The following is a 14,381-nucleotide window of genomic DNA, read 5'->3' on the forward strand; positions in this document are numbered from 1 at the left end:
GCGAGGGCTGCGAACCTTCAAGATGCCTACCAGTGGGTGCATAACGTCACTAGAAAATCTTCGTCTCATACGGGACAATGATCAACATCACTGTTTCTGTATATCCAGTACACACACTACTCTATTTTAGAACTGGAAGTCTGTATTTGTACACTGGCTATATTTATTCAAGTTTATTCTTATCTGAACTCAGCTGGAGGACATTTTAGCACCCCTGACTGAGCTGCAATGACTCATTAGGGTCTGGATCTTCAGAAGAGTCCCCGAGCAATGTTGATATTAAATAGAACTTATAAATTATGGGAAAGTGTAAAAATGGACTTTACGAGTCAATGAAAAAAATTATTTAAATTGAACACTTGGTTTTCCACTAGATCACAGTTTCTTAAATCGAAATTATTAATCATCTATAGAAACCTGTGCATCTTCGTAGCAGTTCTCATTTTGACTACCACAGACACCTGTACCACAACCACAGCTCAAAAGTATTTGTGTACACATTTCCAACTCCTACAAACTATTGCAGCAAATGTTTCTCACGAAATAGAAAGACAACACATCATCAGCCCATTATTAGCATAATGAGCCGTTAGTGTTACACTTATATTTTATAATGCAACTGCCTCAAAAGGTTAAACAGTGTCTTTAGCTGGTTTAATTTAAGACAAAAGTGACTGGCCACTTTACTTAAGAATCATATCTGAGGGTTTGAGCAAGCACTAAGTTTTTAAAATAAAAATGTTAAAACCTGTTCCCTTAAATAATTAAGAAAAAAAATTGCAATAAACGTAAAATTATATATGACCGTTACAAACAGCTAGTTATTTTCTTATCTGAACTGAATAATTACAAATAATTTAGTCCTCAATCCAACAATGAGCTTACAAATTTTACCAACATAAATACATTTTCCTTTTTAGTGTATATATATATATATAGCAAATATATAGCTGTTTGGCATATTTATGCATATAATCAGTCAGATTTTTTTTTTTTTAGCTGTATCAAGATTAATTTACCAAAAACTAAAATCCCTCAAACAGTCCGCTGCCTAACAAGTATCCCTTTAAGACCCAAATAAGTGATGGAGCTAATAAAAAGTGCTTCCACACAAAAACATCAGCGGAGTTGCCACCAAGAAACAATCCCCCACCTGAGGTTCCGCTTGCAGAGGCGTGTTTATTTCCGACGTACGAATAGTCACATTCTCCCTCCAAGAAAAGCAATTCTCATTTAACCTCTTATGTTGGTATTGATATTCAGCTCAGACTTATTATCATTAATCAAAACTTTTTGCTTATAACGTTTACATTTTTATATCATTCCAAGTTGTATGTTTTTGGAATTTAATGCCGCTGAGCAAGAGGGCAAAAGGCATTTCTACTGACTCGCATAACAACTTCAAAGCCTATTTGCTTCAGCAGGCCAATCTAATAACAGTCATATGACATGCAAGCTGCAGCTAGTAGCATGATTCCTGTATACGTGGGAAAAAACAGAAGCCATTCTGCTACAACGGCACAATCAAATGATACTATACTTGAGATGTCAAACTCTTGACAAAGTAGGACACAGCCACACTTGGGGTGACATGGAACAAACCAATTCACAGTATCTTTAATTAGTGGTCATTTTATGCTGTGGTTGTCAGAGCACTGTCAAAACAGAGCTTGAATGCACAATAAACTATTATAATTACTGAACTGCATTGTCTCTGTATCAGCAGAGGGGCCAAAAGTAAAAGCCGATTAATCAAAGAAGTGGTTTAGGTCATGTGTTTATGTGTTTGAATTCTAAACATAATTTTAAGAACCATCACCCGTGTGTTAGTGTGCTTACTGAGAGTTCAGCAAATAAGCCAAACCATTTTCACTGCTGGTCCAAATCACAAGAAAAAACAAAAATCAACGGGATCTAATTTCCTTCAGAACGGCACTATTTTAAGCTCCACTGATAAAGTCATGAGAGATGGAAATGCATTTATATATAAATATATAAATATATATATATATATATATATATATATATATATATACTCAAAGACCAATGTGATTTCTGTCCCTGTCATGGGACCTCTGCCACAACACTTCCTGGAGGTACCATCCAGAGGAAGTCTGGCATGTGCTATTGGTTAAAGAATTACATTTTGGATCAAAAACACAAAGGCCAAACCAAAAGGCTTCATGGCAAAGGGCAACGTACGATGACAAAAGTTCATAAAAGGCAAACAAGATTTTTCAAATGGGAGGTAAGTGTGAGAGAAATAGGTATTTTGGGTTGGTCAAGCAAAAGTTAAAAAAAACTATGATTTTGTGACATAAATGTGACTTCCATGTATTAAGTTATTGTGAATGCCAACTAAGACTGCTAATATACATAAGATAAATCCAAGAATAATGATTTGATCTGATAAAAGGGGATGTTTTTCCTCAATAAGGCACTTTTCTGGCAAAATGTACTTTCAAATAATAAACAATTAGTCAACAATCAAAATGGTTATAGGTGGCAACCTTACGTCAATCACAAAGATCCCTTGAAGTGAACATATTTAACGACAGTAAACTAATCCGACTTTGATACCTCAGTCACATAAAGCCACCCCAGTTTTGCAGTTTATGGGGAAAGGCCCGCAGATGAAATGGAACAAGGAAAATGTCTGTGTGAGCGCTGGGTGTCTGTCAAAGCAGGAACTGGGAGGCGTTCGGAGTTGACCTCTGAGGGCAAGGACTTCCCAAAGCCCCTCTGCAAAACAACAGCAGACCCGGCAGCTGACAGTGGGACACAGGCTGCTGCAGCTCTGCTATGCCTGCCTTTAAAAATCCTTGACTCCCCCCCTCCCACCACCACCACCACCTCTCTTCCTCTCTCCTCCCGTGTGCCATCCACAAGGGCAGGACGGTAAAGCCCTTTGAAACTGTAAGCAGGAGGCAGAAGAAGCAGCAGATACCACCTCGCAGATATGATCTGTCTGGAATGTGGCAATGCTTTACTGTATTTGAACAGACACGTTTGTGATGTCAAATACAACAGCGGACAGACGGGAGGGTTTGGCTAACAACAGCTTGATCCCGACCTGAGAACAGGAATTAAATTGTTTACAGTACGGCACATGCGTGATTCACACTGAGCATATGAAGTTCAAATCACTCATGCATGATTCATTTAGATGACTTATAATTCTGCATATGTCAACACAGACAGTCTTCCTCTATTTGGGAAGAAACGGGTGACGAAGAGGTTAGAGGAGCTTTTCTGTTCTAAGGAAGAAAAACTATTGTCAACAATTGTATTTTTACTGGCAGCACGTTAATTTAATAGGAGAGAGGTTGTTTGCGAAGCAGCAGCAACAACTAAAAGATTGTTTGGGGGTTAACATTAGTAGACAAGATGAAGTGTGTTGTCTGATCACTGCCTGATGAGTAGAATGACCTCAACTGAAGTATGCAAGAGAAACTGGGTAAGTGCTGGATTCGTCAGTTGTTTTCATGTTCCCTCTGCTTATTCTGGACATTGTTCAAAAAAAGCATCCAGGCCCCGCCCACTAAAGTCTTAAAACACTGCCCACCTCTGGAAACTCAATCAGCCCCCGAGAAGAGATAAACTCCAACCGAGTGATTCATTTAGCATTCAGACCATGACTGTTTTCCTCGTATTGTGGCGATGCTGTGTGTGTGAAAATGTGCTACACGTGTCTGTAGTGCTGCTGTCCCATGTTTCGGGGTGGGCCGGGGGGGAGGAACGACGAGACACACACACACACACACGGAGACTATATTTCTCACGGTTGGAGCTGTTGAGAGTTCATTAAATATGTAAACAATTAGAAAACATTCAACCTGGACTAGTCATGCTTGTTACTGTGTACAAACATGTTGTGTCCTGTCTTTCACCAACAATAGCATCCAGGCTTTAAGTGTATTTTGCTTTGCATACAATTTGCATGTCAGACCTGCAGTGGTATGACCAGTTTTTACTCTTTTCCTACCCTGTACTGCATTCTGCACTCCACTGAACATGCATGGCTGTGTGCCATTGTCAGATACCATCTGTGGAAAGTACTGGAAGAATACAATGACCAATCATTTCACCAACTAACAACTGATTAACAAACGCAGGCCTCATTTGGTTGAGGGAGGATTTGTCATAGAAAGGGATTGTACATTAACAGGGAAGATGTTGTTAAGGATTAAAATACATTTTCATTGTTGCAAATAATCACCTATAAGTGGCCCAGCTGTAAGCTGGTGTAGCATTTGAAACAAAACATTCCTCACACCTCCTTAAGTCATTCCGGCATAATTGGCCGATCAAACTCGGTACCATGTTCCCAAACACAACAAACACCTTCAGACTGGAATGTCTGATAGCGTAAGAAGGTAGTATCTGGAAATATTCCCCTTCATTAACTTAACTATGTCAGATGACAGCAATACTGATAAATAAATGGCCCCGATTGTCCAAACCCAATAAGTAGAAGGAATTTCAGATGGACAGATTATTGCATTCACAAGTCAGCCTGTTCTGGAAACTCTATCTCATGACATGATGTTTTCTGTCTGAAAGAGGGAGTGTGTGTCATTGTTTACAGGTTATCTCTCAGGGTGAGAAGCAGGGCAAGAGGGATGAGAGGCTGGTCCCTGCTCTCTTGCCTGCAGGCCATTATATTGGCTCTATCCTGCGTTGTGAGTTTATTTTTTTCCTTGTTGTTTATACTGTACAGGACTATAACCAAGCAGGTTTTTCCCTCCGTACTACGGCAGCTGCTGTTCCAGACTGTCCATGGTGGTCTCTGTGTAAACATTAGCTAGCTTTAAGTGGGAAACAATGAGGAAAAGACAGGACAGGGGGTTTGAACACATTCAAAGATGGATTTCCAGATGAAACAGAGATGACATCATGGCAAAGTCAGCTAGCAGGAACATGGGGAGGCCTGGTAATGCAACACCATACATAAACAGCGGACAGCTGTATTTATAGGAGATTGTCTCATGGTTCTATCTGCATCAGTAAATCTTATAATCTGATTTGTAGCCAGCACCGTGCAAGAGATCTAGCAGCTTTGGCTTACAGAGCCTTATCAAGGCACTGTGCCGTTATCACCACTGTTGTTATTAGTCAACTTGGCTAAAATGAAAACCAGTCTCATCAATGCTTGATTAGACATGACCTCATAATGCTTGGATAAAGTGTATTTGGGAGCTCAAATTATAGACAGCTGTCGGGTGTTACCCAGGCTTACCTCCATGTTATCATAGGACCCAACAATGGTTGGCCTTCCACGTAAAAATGCAAGTTGCATTTTTACGCAAACAATACATTTTTAGATTCTTGTGGGCTGTATTTCTTACTGTGGGACATTCAAATGAAAGGACAGGTCTCGATGGAAGATGCACCTGCTACTGCCGAACTTCAAATATCTGAGTTTGACACCACTTATCTGGGATGCAGATGAGCACCAAACACACGGGGTCAATTTGACAGAGAAGGAAAGCAGAGACATGCGCCACTCAAACTTCTAAACACAGACAAACTAAACGGAAGTGTATTTTCACTCACATATCTCCTCAGTTTCTTCTCCGGGGGTGATTTCCTCAGCCAGCCTTGGAAGATGATTTCTCCGCCGCTCATGTTTGTCAGTGTCAGCTGCTTCTTCTTGCTCTACAACTGCCGTCTGTCAACTAGTACATGACGTCTCTTGAGGGCTCGCCTGTTCAAAGTGCTGTCGGCGTTTGGCTCTCGCTGGTGCAGTCTGCTTCCCCCATTTGAAGAGAAATCAAAGTAGTGCTGATCGGAGACGTAGTCAGTCGCTCCTGGTGGTACTGCGCGAAACAACCGGCGTGCAAAGCACTGCAATTCTCGGCGCTCGGGAAATTACGCACGGCCGGCTGACGAGGAGCCGCGGGGAAACTCTACTGATGCAGGGTGAGGAAGTATCACAGGGTTTCTGCAGTTTGTTTTCCCAACTCATACCACGCCCACCGAGCAAAGAGAGGGATGGGCTGCGGTGGGATGAACAGGATGGGAAATCTGCTCGCCACAGCTCCGAGATCCCAGAACAAGTTTTCATAAAACCGATTTTATCCGTGCTGCTTGATATGTTCCCAAAATACAAACGTTTTATTTCAAATAGTAAGCCACATTTGATTTGGAATGATCAAATCAAACGTGCTTTAGTATGCCTCGCCACATTCATGTATAGTATATATCCAAGAAGGACATTTCTTTTTTGGGTTTTGTAAAAAAGATAACTTTAATATCTTTAACTGAGAACAAATTTCGCATTTTGTCATAGGCTGAAATGTGAAAGGGCACCATCTTGTGGAGCATCAGCACCATAATTGTTCTTACAACTAATATTGTTTTGAATTATGGAAGTAGAATGATATGATGTGACTGAAAAGTGTTTAAAATAACAGTGAATGACAAAAATTCCTTATCGTATATTGTTTTCAGATACAATTTTAAATCCAGTTGTCATTGTTGTCTTATTACAGGTGCAGGTACATTTAAAAAAAAAAAAAAAAAAACAAATACTGATATTTAAACACCAAGAAACTGAGAAAAATGTACACAATGCTGAATATTCATTTAATGTTTGTCAAGCAGCAAATAAAAAAACAAAAATAACCAACTTCACAAACTTATTTAATACACTCAAATAGTCTTTTATAAAAGACAAGAATGTGAAAATCTGGGGAAAGGAATAACATCTTTGATATTGTCAACGCCGAGAATACATTGCAAATATCGCTCAAATCCCAGTCCGAAGCCCCCATGAGGGACGGAGCCAAAACGCCTCAAATCCAGATACCTGCAAACACACAAAAAAAAAAATCGTAAGTCAAGTCAACTGTATTTGTATAACACATTTCATACAGCAGGCGTAGACTCAATGTGCTGCAAACACATTGAATGATGAGAACTCCGTTGGTCTTTGCAGTCATTTCTTATAAAATATTGTTAATAAACACGTGTTTTTGTTTTTCCTTACCAGCTGTAGGTGTCTTCTAATCCAACCCTGGAAAAGAATATAACAATGGATGTCAGTGTGAAAAAAAAAAAAAAAAAAAGCAACCCAAGATCTACAATAAATTCTTTCTGGCATCATTTTCATTTTTCATCAATGCAACATGTGTGCTCATAACAAAACTAACTTGCACTGCAGTTTTTTTGCTTTAGATAGCGGAGGTTTACACACTCAGAAGAGGTTTTGAAGATCTGGTGGTGCAACACACAGATGTGAGTATTGTTTCTTGTCCACAGCAACGTAAAACAGCCAGAAAAATGCGCCGTTACTTCCAATTTACTTTACACAACATATTCACCATGTAACAGTATAGTTTTTCTGCCGCCGAGGTGATTCTGGGTTTGTAGAGCTGACGTTATTAAATTGGTTGTCCTCTATGGTGGTGGGAATACAGAAATGATGTCCGAGCTGTTGTGGAAGACGCATATAGAAACCCATTTGTTTTAATCAGCCTCTGCAAGACTTGGAAAAATGCAGCTGCTGGCCCTGAGTGACCCTACTGGGATTATTCTTGATCCCAGTAGACGAAGATACTGAAAAATTGAAAGCCACTGAACGCATATTGACAACTATAGTCAAAATGTATTACCGCCAGCCTTCCAATACCCCCCTGGAGTATGCATTCTTACTCTTCCAGCCGAGCCCTCAGTAGATCCAGCCTCTCCTCTCTGAGTGAGCCCCCACAGAGCTCTCCAACTCCTGGCACAAGGAGGTCCACTGCAGCTGCCTGGACGCAAACGACACTCAAGAGTGAGCACAGACATGCAAATCTCTACAGTAACTCAACTGACATTAGAAGGAAGGAAACGAGTCTTAATTATTGATTCACTCCGCATGTTAACAGTGTAACTACGTCTTACTGTGTGTGCAGGATGGTCCTGGTTGTCCCTTGCATAAAAAGGCTTCAGATCGTAAGGGTAATCAGTGACAAACACTGGAATGTTGCCGCAATGTTTCACCAGGTACTTCTCATGTTCGGTCTTAAGGTCACAACCCCACTGTGGGGAAGAAGAGCCAAGGTCAATGTGGAGGTCCGTGCTAGCTGCAAATATACAGTCAAGGACAAAATCAAACCAATGCCACTTACATCTGCTGGGAAGGCAAATTTCTCAGAGCTGCGGTTTAGGATGTCGACAGCCTCAGTGTAGGTGATCCTTAAAGTAGACAGGATCAGACATTAAAGGCCTTCAAAGTTTGACTTTATTCTTGATCTGATTTATGTTCTAATGCAGTGTTTAGAAAAGTAAAAGACTTACACAGGGAACCTCTTCTTCAGCATGCCATCTACAGTGTTCTGAGGTTATACGAGGGCAAGGGGGAACAATGTGAGCCGAGACAATAATGAAGTCAAATGCATTCATGGCTGCTTGGTATAAGGACCTAGGTTACGTGCCCAAGGTAAATATGTGTCCTTCAGGACTCACCCTGTATCCAGGAGTCACATGCTTGTGAAACAAATCCACATCCTCCACACAGTGAGCCAAGACATGCTCTGTGGCAGATCTGAACATGTCCTCCATGACCTACACAGAAGGCCAAGTTTAATAATTAAAGCTCTCAAGGCAAGGGCCAGTTTAAAAAGTCACATAAAGTAAGTGTAAAAAGCGAACCTTACTACACAGAGATCATATTATGACATTTGTTCTCTTCATCCACGTGGCTCATATTTAGAGAATTAGCAAGTATGTGATGATGACTGCTTTGATTAATGAAACTTTCAAAACAACTTTACTGCTATTTAGTTTTCCCCCAAACATCAAAGCAACTTTGTGAGAGGAGAAAATAATAAAAATAAAAAACCTCCGTTCATTCGGCACAGCCATAGGAGTTACATTTCGGCATGCCAAAATGTATATAAACCATCGGCTTCAAGAAAAAAAAAAAATCTATAGCATGTACAGATATGTGTTGAGTGAAAATCTGTTAACAGGCTTTATGACATGTTGACCAATGTTCTACTTGATTGATATCATAGAGCAATGTTGTATTTGAGGACAAGGGCACAGTGTACCTTGGTGAGATCCTCTACGGACTGCGTGAAGGAGATCTCGGCCTCCACCATGTAAAACTCCGCCAGGTGACGTCTGCTTTGGGAGTTCTCGGCACGAAAAGTCGGCCCAAATGTGTAGACTCTAGAAAAAGCCCTGCACGAGTACGGGTGACAAAGCATAATTAGAAACACACTTCAATGTATGTGCACAAATATACGTACATACAAGCAAGATATGTGAATTGTTCAAATGTGCATGATAGATATCTCACCCTGACGTCACTTCCAAATGAAGCTGTCCAGACACAGTCAGGAAGGCTGGTACAGAGAAAAAGTTCTCCTCTTCTACACCGGCTGCGCCTGATGGCTGTGGAAAAAAAAAAACCCAGAGGTTTAAGTTTTCATGAATCCTTCAGAGCTTTGGTTAACCAGAGGTGACACCACATGAACATGTTGGATCCGCATAAAGGTCACATACTGTTATATTTATGACACAGGACCTGAAATTTTGGAAGTTATTTGTGACACTCACCTCAACCTGAAAAAGCTCCCCGGCACCTTCACAATCATTTGAGGTGATGACTGGAGTGTGAATCTGTACAAAGCCATTGTCCTAAAAGAAAAGAAAAAACTGTCAGATAATAATAATAAAAAAAAACTGACAGTGAATTCTGTTCAAATCTGTTCCTCTGATGTTCTCACCTTGAAATATGAATGAATTGCTGTAGTGGCCTCACTTCGTATCCTCAACAGGGAGCTGAAGGCATTTGTTCTACACCGGAGATGAGGAAACTGTCGAATATACTCAAGGCCGTGTCTCTCTTTGATTTTAAAAGGAAAATCCTGAAAGAAGAGGACCAATGTTAAAACATCCTACAGCAGAAATGTGGTATAATTTGAAGCTGACACGTGGAGTGTTTGTTCTTACCACAGGGTTACACTCTCCAACTACATGGATTTGATCAGCCTCCAGTTCAACCGACTGGTTTTTATGTGGACTTTTCTTAAGTACTCCAGTAATTTCAATGGAACTGCCAAATGCGAGCAACCTTAATTTTTAAAAGGGGAAAAAAAAAAGAAAAGAGGGGAAGATAAGTCGGAGTATTTCAAGTGCATGCAGCCTTCATATCAAAAAACTGTGTGGCAGGGGATTAATGCAGAGAATAAAACTGAAGTGCTTACGGATCATTCAGCTCTGCACCAGCGACAACTTGCAACGGCAGCGAGGAGCTTCCATCGTTAACGTGGAGAAAGACGTTGGCCTTCTGAGGTCTAACGGAGCGAACCCATCCCTATAAACCAGAAACAAATCAAAACGCACACAGATGTCCCACTTTGGTTTGCATGTCCGGGAATGTTGGGAATTGAAGAATTTCGCTCCTCATTCTTTCTCAATAAAATGTCAGTTATTTGGAAAGCAGCGTGAAAGTGGGGCTGGATTTCAAGAAGAATATGTGGATTCTTGTTGAACAAATTCACCTTTGAAGTAGCTTTAACTTAAGTAAATGTACTAAAATCTAAATATATATATATATAATACTTTATTGAAGTAAAAGTCCTGCACTGAAAACCTCACTGAATTAAAAGTATGAACGTATTATCAGCAAAATGTACCTAAAGTATCAAAAGTAAAAGTACACACAGCATTAATCTGCATTTTACTATCAAAGGCACCTTTGGTTATACTAGTTGGTTCATCTTCTATTTCTAGTGTCGCTATCCCATGAGAAGAACATATCTCTGATAGGCAACAAGCTCATAAAATGAATCTTTGTTCACTTGTGTGGTGATGAATTTTCCAAATGATCCAAGTTTATTTTTAAATCGTTTATTTGGCTTGAGAAGAAGAATATTTCAACACATTTCATCATTCAGTTTATAAGAAACATTCAAATGCAAAAAAAATAAAAATTTAAAAAATTGGACATCTATGGTTTTCACTGGACGGAAAAAAAAATGATTCAAATTGCATTCTGATAAGTAACTAAAGCTTTACAGATAAATGTAGTGGAGAAAACAAATGACAAACTAATCCTCTGAGATTTAGTGGAGTGGAAGTCGAAAGTTTCACAAAAACTAAACACTGCGCAGTTTGCGCGCAGTTAGTCAACGTACCCATACAGACACCAGACAAACACGCTTGGTGAGTCCAGTAACTTGTGATCATTTATTCTAACTGAGAACAACTAGAGATACAAAAAATAAATAAAACGTTTTGGTTGTTGGTTTGAATCAAGATCTCAAATGAAACCCATTATTGGCCCTCGGTTGGGCGCAAATACCAGAATTGATCAAGTGATAAAGAGGCGTTACCTGGATTTTGACGTTTTCTCCCAACTCGGCGCCGGACAGCGCTTCAGATACTCTGAGTTTCGTCGGTGTCTTCTTACAATAACACCGAATACTTTGCAGTATTCCCCGAGAAACGGAGCCGGCCGATGCTGCAGAGAGCGTTTTAGCTGCAGCCTGAAACATCGCGCCAAAAGCTGCCCGACCCCGAGACAACAAGACGCTGAAAGCAACAACGTGCTGCTGTGACGACCTGAAGACACAAGCGGCAATATATTTCATAGGTTTTTCAAATGCACCGTAATCTGCTTTGACTTGACTTTCAGCTTTCACGTTGTGTCTGCTGTTCCGACAGTAACGCTTCCTGTTGAGGTTCTTCCTCATTCGTCCAACTCAAGTCACGTGGATTAAGACAAACCAATCGGATTCTAGTTTCCTGCAGCAGTTATTTTTATGCTCTGGGGAACTGTAGTTTTCTTTTTTTTTAATCGGAAGTGTATATTTGTCATGAGACAGTTTCATAGTTTTTGCACTTTTGAAGATATTTTGAGAATATTTTATATTAGGCCAGTATAGGCCACAGAAATATAAAAATGAAATATGATTGCCAAGGGAATCTGATGATCATCAGATGTGATTTACTTAGGCTAGTTAGAACCCATTTTCTATATATTTCATGGATAAAACAAAACAAAACAAAACAAAAATGTAAGCATTTACTATTTTAACCTCTCTGGTTGCATCAGCAGTGAAGGAGGACATTTACGATCAGGCTGATTGTTGGTAAAAAAATAAAAAATAAATGTGACAAATTTCCTAAAACCTCTCATTGACCTTCAAGAGGTCATCAACCCGGCTCATTTCTACAAGTCAAAACAAAAACATATCTCCAACAGTGAAGCGCAACACTTATGGTGTGATTCAGTTGTGTAATGAAGCAAGCAGAGCAGCTATCACAGCCACACGGAAATCCTATTTAATCCTGCATGATGCATCTGCAGTCAGCTTGGGGTTCATTTGTGCGTAAACCTCGTTAATTCAATACCCAAAACGACACCGAGTCTCTTCCCGCCATTTGCTGCTGGAGTAAATCAGATCATGCCAGCAATATAATAAAATGCCATCGACAATTATTCACCTGCTCTTGCCTGTCAGCCCTGGAGCCCCGGGCCTGGGCCTGCCAGCAAACACAGACCCGCATGTCTCCACCTCCGGCTGCTCATGACACAACATCATTAAACCCAGTATGATGCATTTGAAACGTCAGCGGGGTCATTGATATTAATTATCTCCGGCATGGATGGAGCAATTATGCACGTGGTCTCATCTTAAAGGTTGTGTATTTTTGTATCTTCAGTTTATGCGTCTTTCTTTTAAATCAGACCTCCCCTGAAGCCACCATTGAAACCCGTACCCTGTCTTTGTATGGAAAAAAAAAAAACGCTCGACAACCTAAACTAAATAAACAATAATATCCTCTCTAGAAAATTGCTACACATTATCTGTAGGCCATGCTTCTTCAGTATCATTATATGCAATATGTTTTTATAACACAGGGTAGTGCTGTAGCTCTATGAGATTTTCCACTTCCTTCCCAGATCCCCACATACGGTGGATATATTCATTTACCCCCGGGTTGCCTCCAGTATATTATCAATTTGCAGCTCCAAGGTTTACTGAAATGAAAACAAGCTGGCATTATGTTTATATGCAGTTCTATCAAGCATAATGTGAGGGACCCTCTGGCTTTTGTTGACAGCAGATAGTCCAAGCGTAACAGTCAGTTCAAGTAACATCAAAAAAATGTTTTCTACGCATCAGCAAATTTGGGATACCCACAGTGTTTAACTTATTTAGTAATTTTCCTTTCTTTGCAGGCCTGGAAAATTTTACTCTGTTGCAACTTAACACGTGGGAGAGAAGTTTGATCGCATGACTTGTGTACTTTTACAGACTCACATTCCTCCCACAGAAACCACAAGGAAATGTTCACATGGAACAAGGTGAAAAAGTAGAGCTGTGCTGCCTATTAAACTGTTGCACAAGTAATAAAAACACCTCCAGGTAAAATGTGATCCTATTTCTCCCCATAACAATAAATCAAGGAGAGAAGTCAAATGGTGCTCCCTAATGGGAGATACATAGCTGCTTGATCTTGAAGCCTCTACAGGTAGAGGAGTTGTTTGGCAGTGGCCTGACAACCTTATTTGGGCTTAACAACTTGTTAAAATCAATACACGATTAGTCAGCAAAACAAAGGATTTTGCTGTAAAAGCTTGGATCTCAGGAGGATCAGTGAACTTAGAGGGCAAGTGCATCCTCTGCTCTCAACAGGCCTGCTTGTCTAACGACTGCAGCACTCGATCGACAGCATTCCCTGCCCCTTCCACGAGCCTTCATCAGCTCCTCCAAATATTCTGCATTCTCAAATAGAAGAGGGCATTGATTTTATGTAACATGGCTCGTTAAGTGCTGATTAGACCATTATAGTGATGTGATTTCAGGGAATGGGGTTTGGTGACAGGCAGCCAAACACAAATCAAAAGGAACTAACAACCCTCACTAAAAGAGATTTGGGCTGCTGCTCTGCTTCACCTCTGACTCTCCAGTTATACTGTGTTTGTGCAGGTTTATATCTAATGGACCAGTTTCAAAAGGATCAAGGTGAGAGAAAATATCCATTAAAAACAGTGCAAGACATTCATTCTTTGGAAATGAGTGTTCAGCTACCGCAGAGAAATCCATTTCACATTTTTGAATCAAGAGGTTTTGTGCAAATTTTGGAATTAATATTTGATTAATCCTACGATCAACAGAAAATTGCCAACAATTTTGATTATTTATTAAGTAAAAACTCCAAACACTTGCTGTCTCTTAAAATATGAAGTCCCCCCCCAGTTCTGTATAGTGAACTGAATATAATTTATTTGGATTCTTTATTTTTTTTTTAAATCACAGTGGGATCTGGAACATTTTAGCCATCTTGGAGGCTCAGTTGATCAGTAAAAGAATTAGGAGATTAATCTACGATGACAAAAGAAAACATTAGTAGCAGCCTAATTTGGCCAGTGAGCA

General features: G+C 40.1%; 2 protein-coding genes across 3 annotated transcripts in view; both read right to left on the reverse strand.

The window, feature by feature from the left end:
- The window catches only part of gab2 (GRB2-associated binding protein 2), a 33,573-nt gene extending 27,655 nt beyond the window's left edge, over window positions 1-5,918 (reverse strand). For both annotated transcript variants that reach the window (XM_069161414.1, XM_069161413.1), the window contains exon 1: window positions 5,557-5,918. In XM_069161414.1, the coding sequence (XP_069017515.1) occupies window positions 5,557-5,628 (72 nt within the window). In that variant the 5' untranslated portion in view covers window positions 5,629-5,918. The remainder of the gene's footprint in view (window positions 1-5,556) is intronic.
- Window positions 5,919-6,569: 651 nt separating this feature from the next.
- nars2 (asparaginyl-tRNA synthetase 2, mitochondrial) lies at window positions 6,570-11,655 on the reverse strand. Its single transcript, XM_069161487.1, has 14 exons — window positions 11,331-11,655; window positions 10,200-10,309; window positions 9,946-10,066; window positions 9,720-9,860; window positions 9,550-9,630; window positions 9,290-9,384; window positions 9,039-9,171; window positions 8,452-8,550; window positions 8,284-8,321; window positions 8,115-8,181; window positions 7,888-8,025; window positions 7,657-7,754; window positions 6,992-7,018; window positions 6,570-6,811 (listed from the first exon to the last, which is right to left on the reverse strand). Exons 1-14 carry the CDS (start codon window positions 11,586-11,588, stop codon window positions 6,667-6,669), a joined length of 1,551 nt encoding a protein of 516 aa, XP_069017588.1. The 5' UTR covers window positions 11,589-11,655; the 3' UTR covers window positions 6,570-6,666.
- Window positions 11,656-14,381: the final 2,726 nt, after the last annotated feature.

This window comes from Embiotoca jacksoni, unplaced genomic scaffold (genome assembly GCF_022577435.1).
Source record: "Embiotoca jacksoni isolate LCO1_2020_lvr unplaced genomic scaffold, fEmbJac1.0.p SCAF_28, whole genome shotgun sequence".
Taxonomy (NCBI): domain Eukaryota; kingdom Metazoa; phylum Chordata; class Actinopteri; family Embiotocidae; genus Embiotoca; species Embiotoca jacksoni.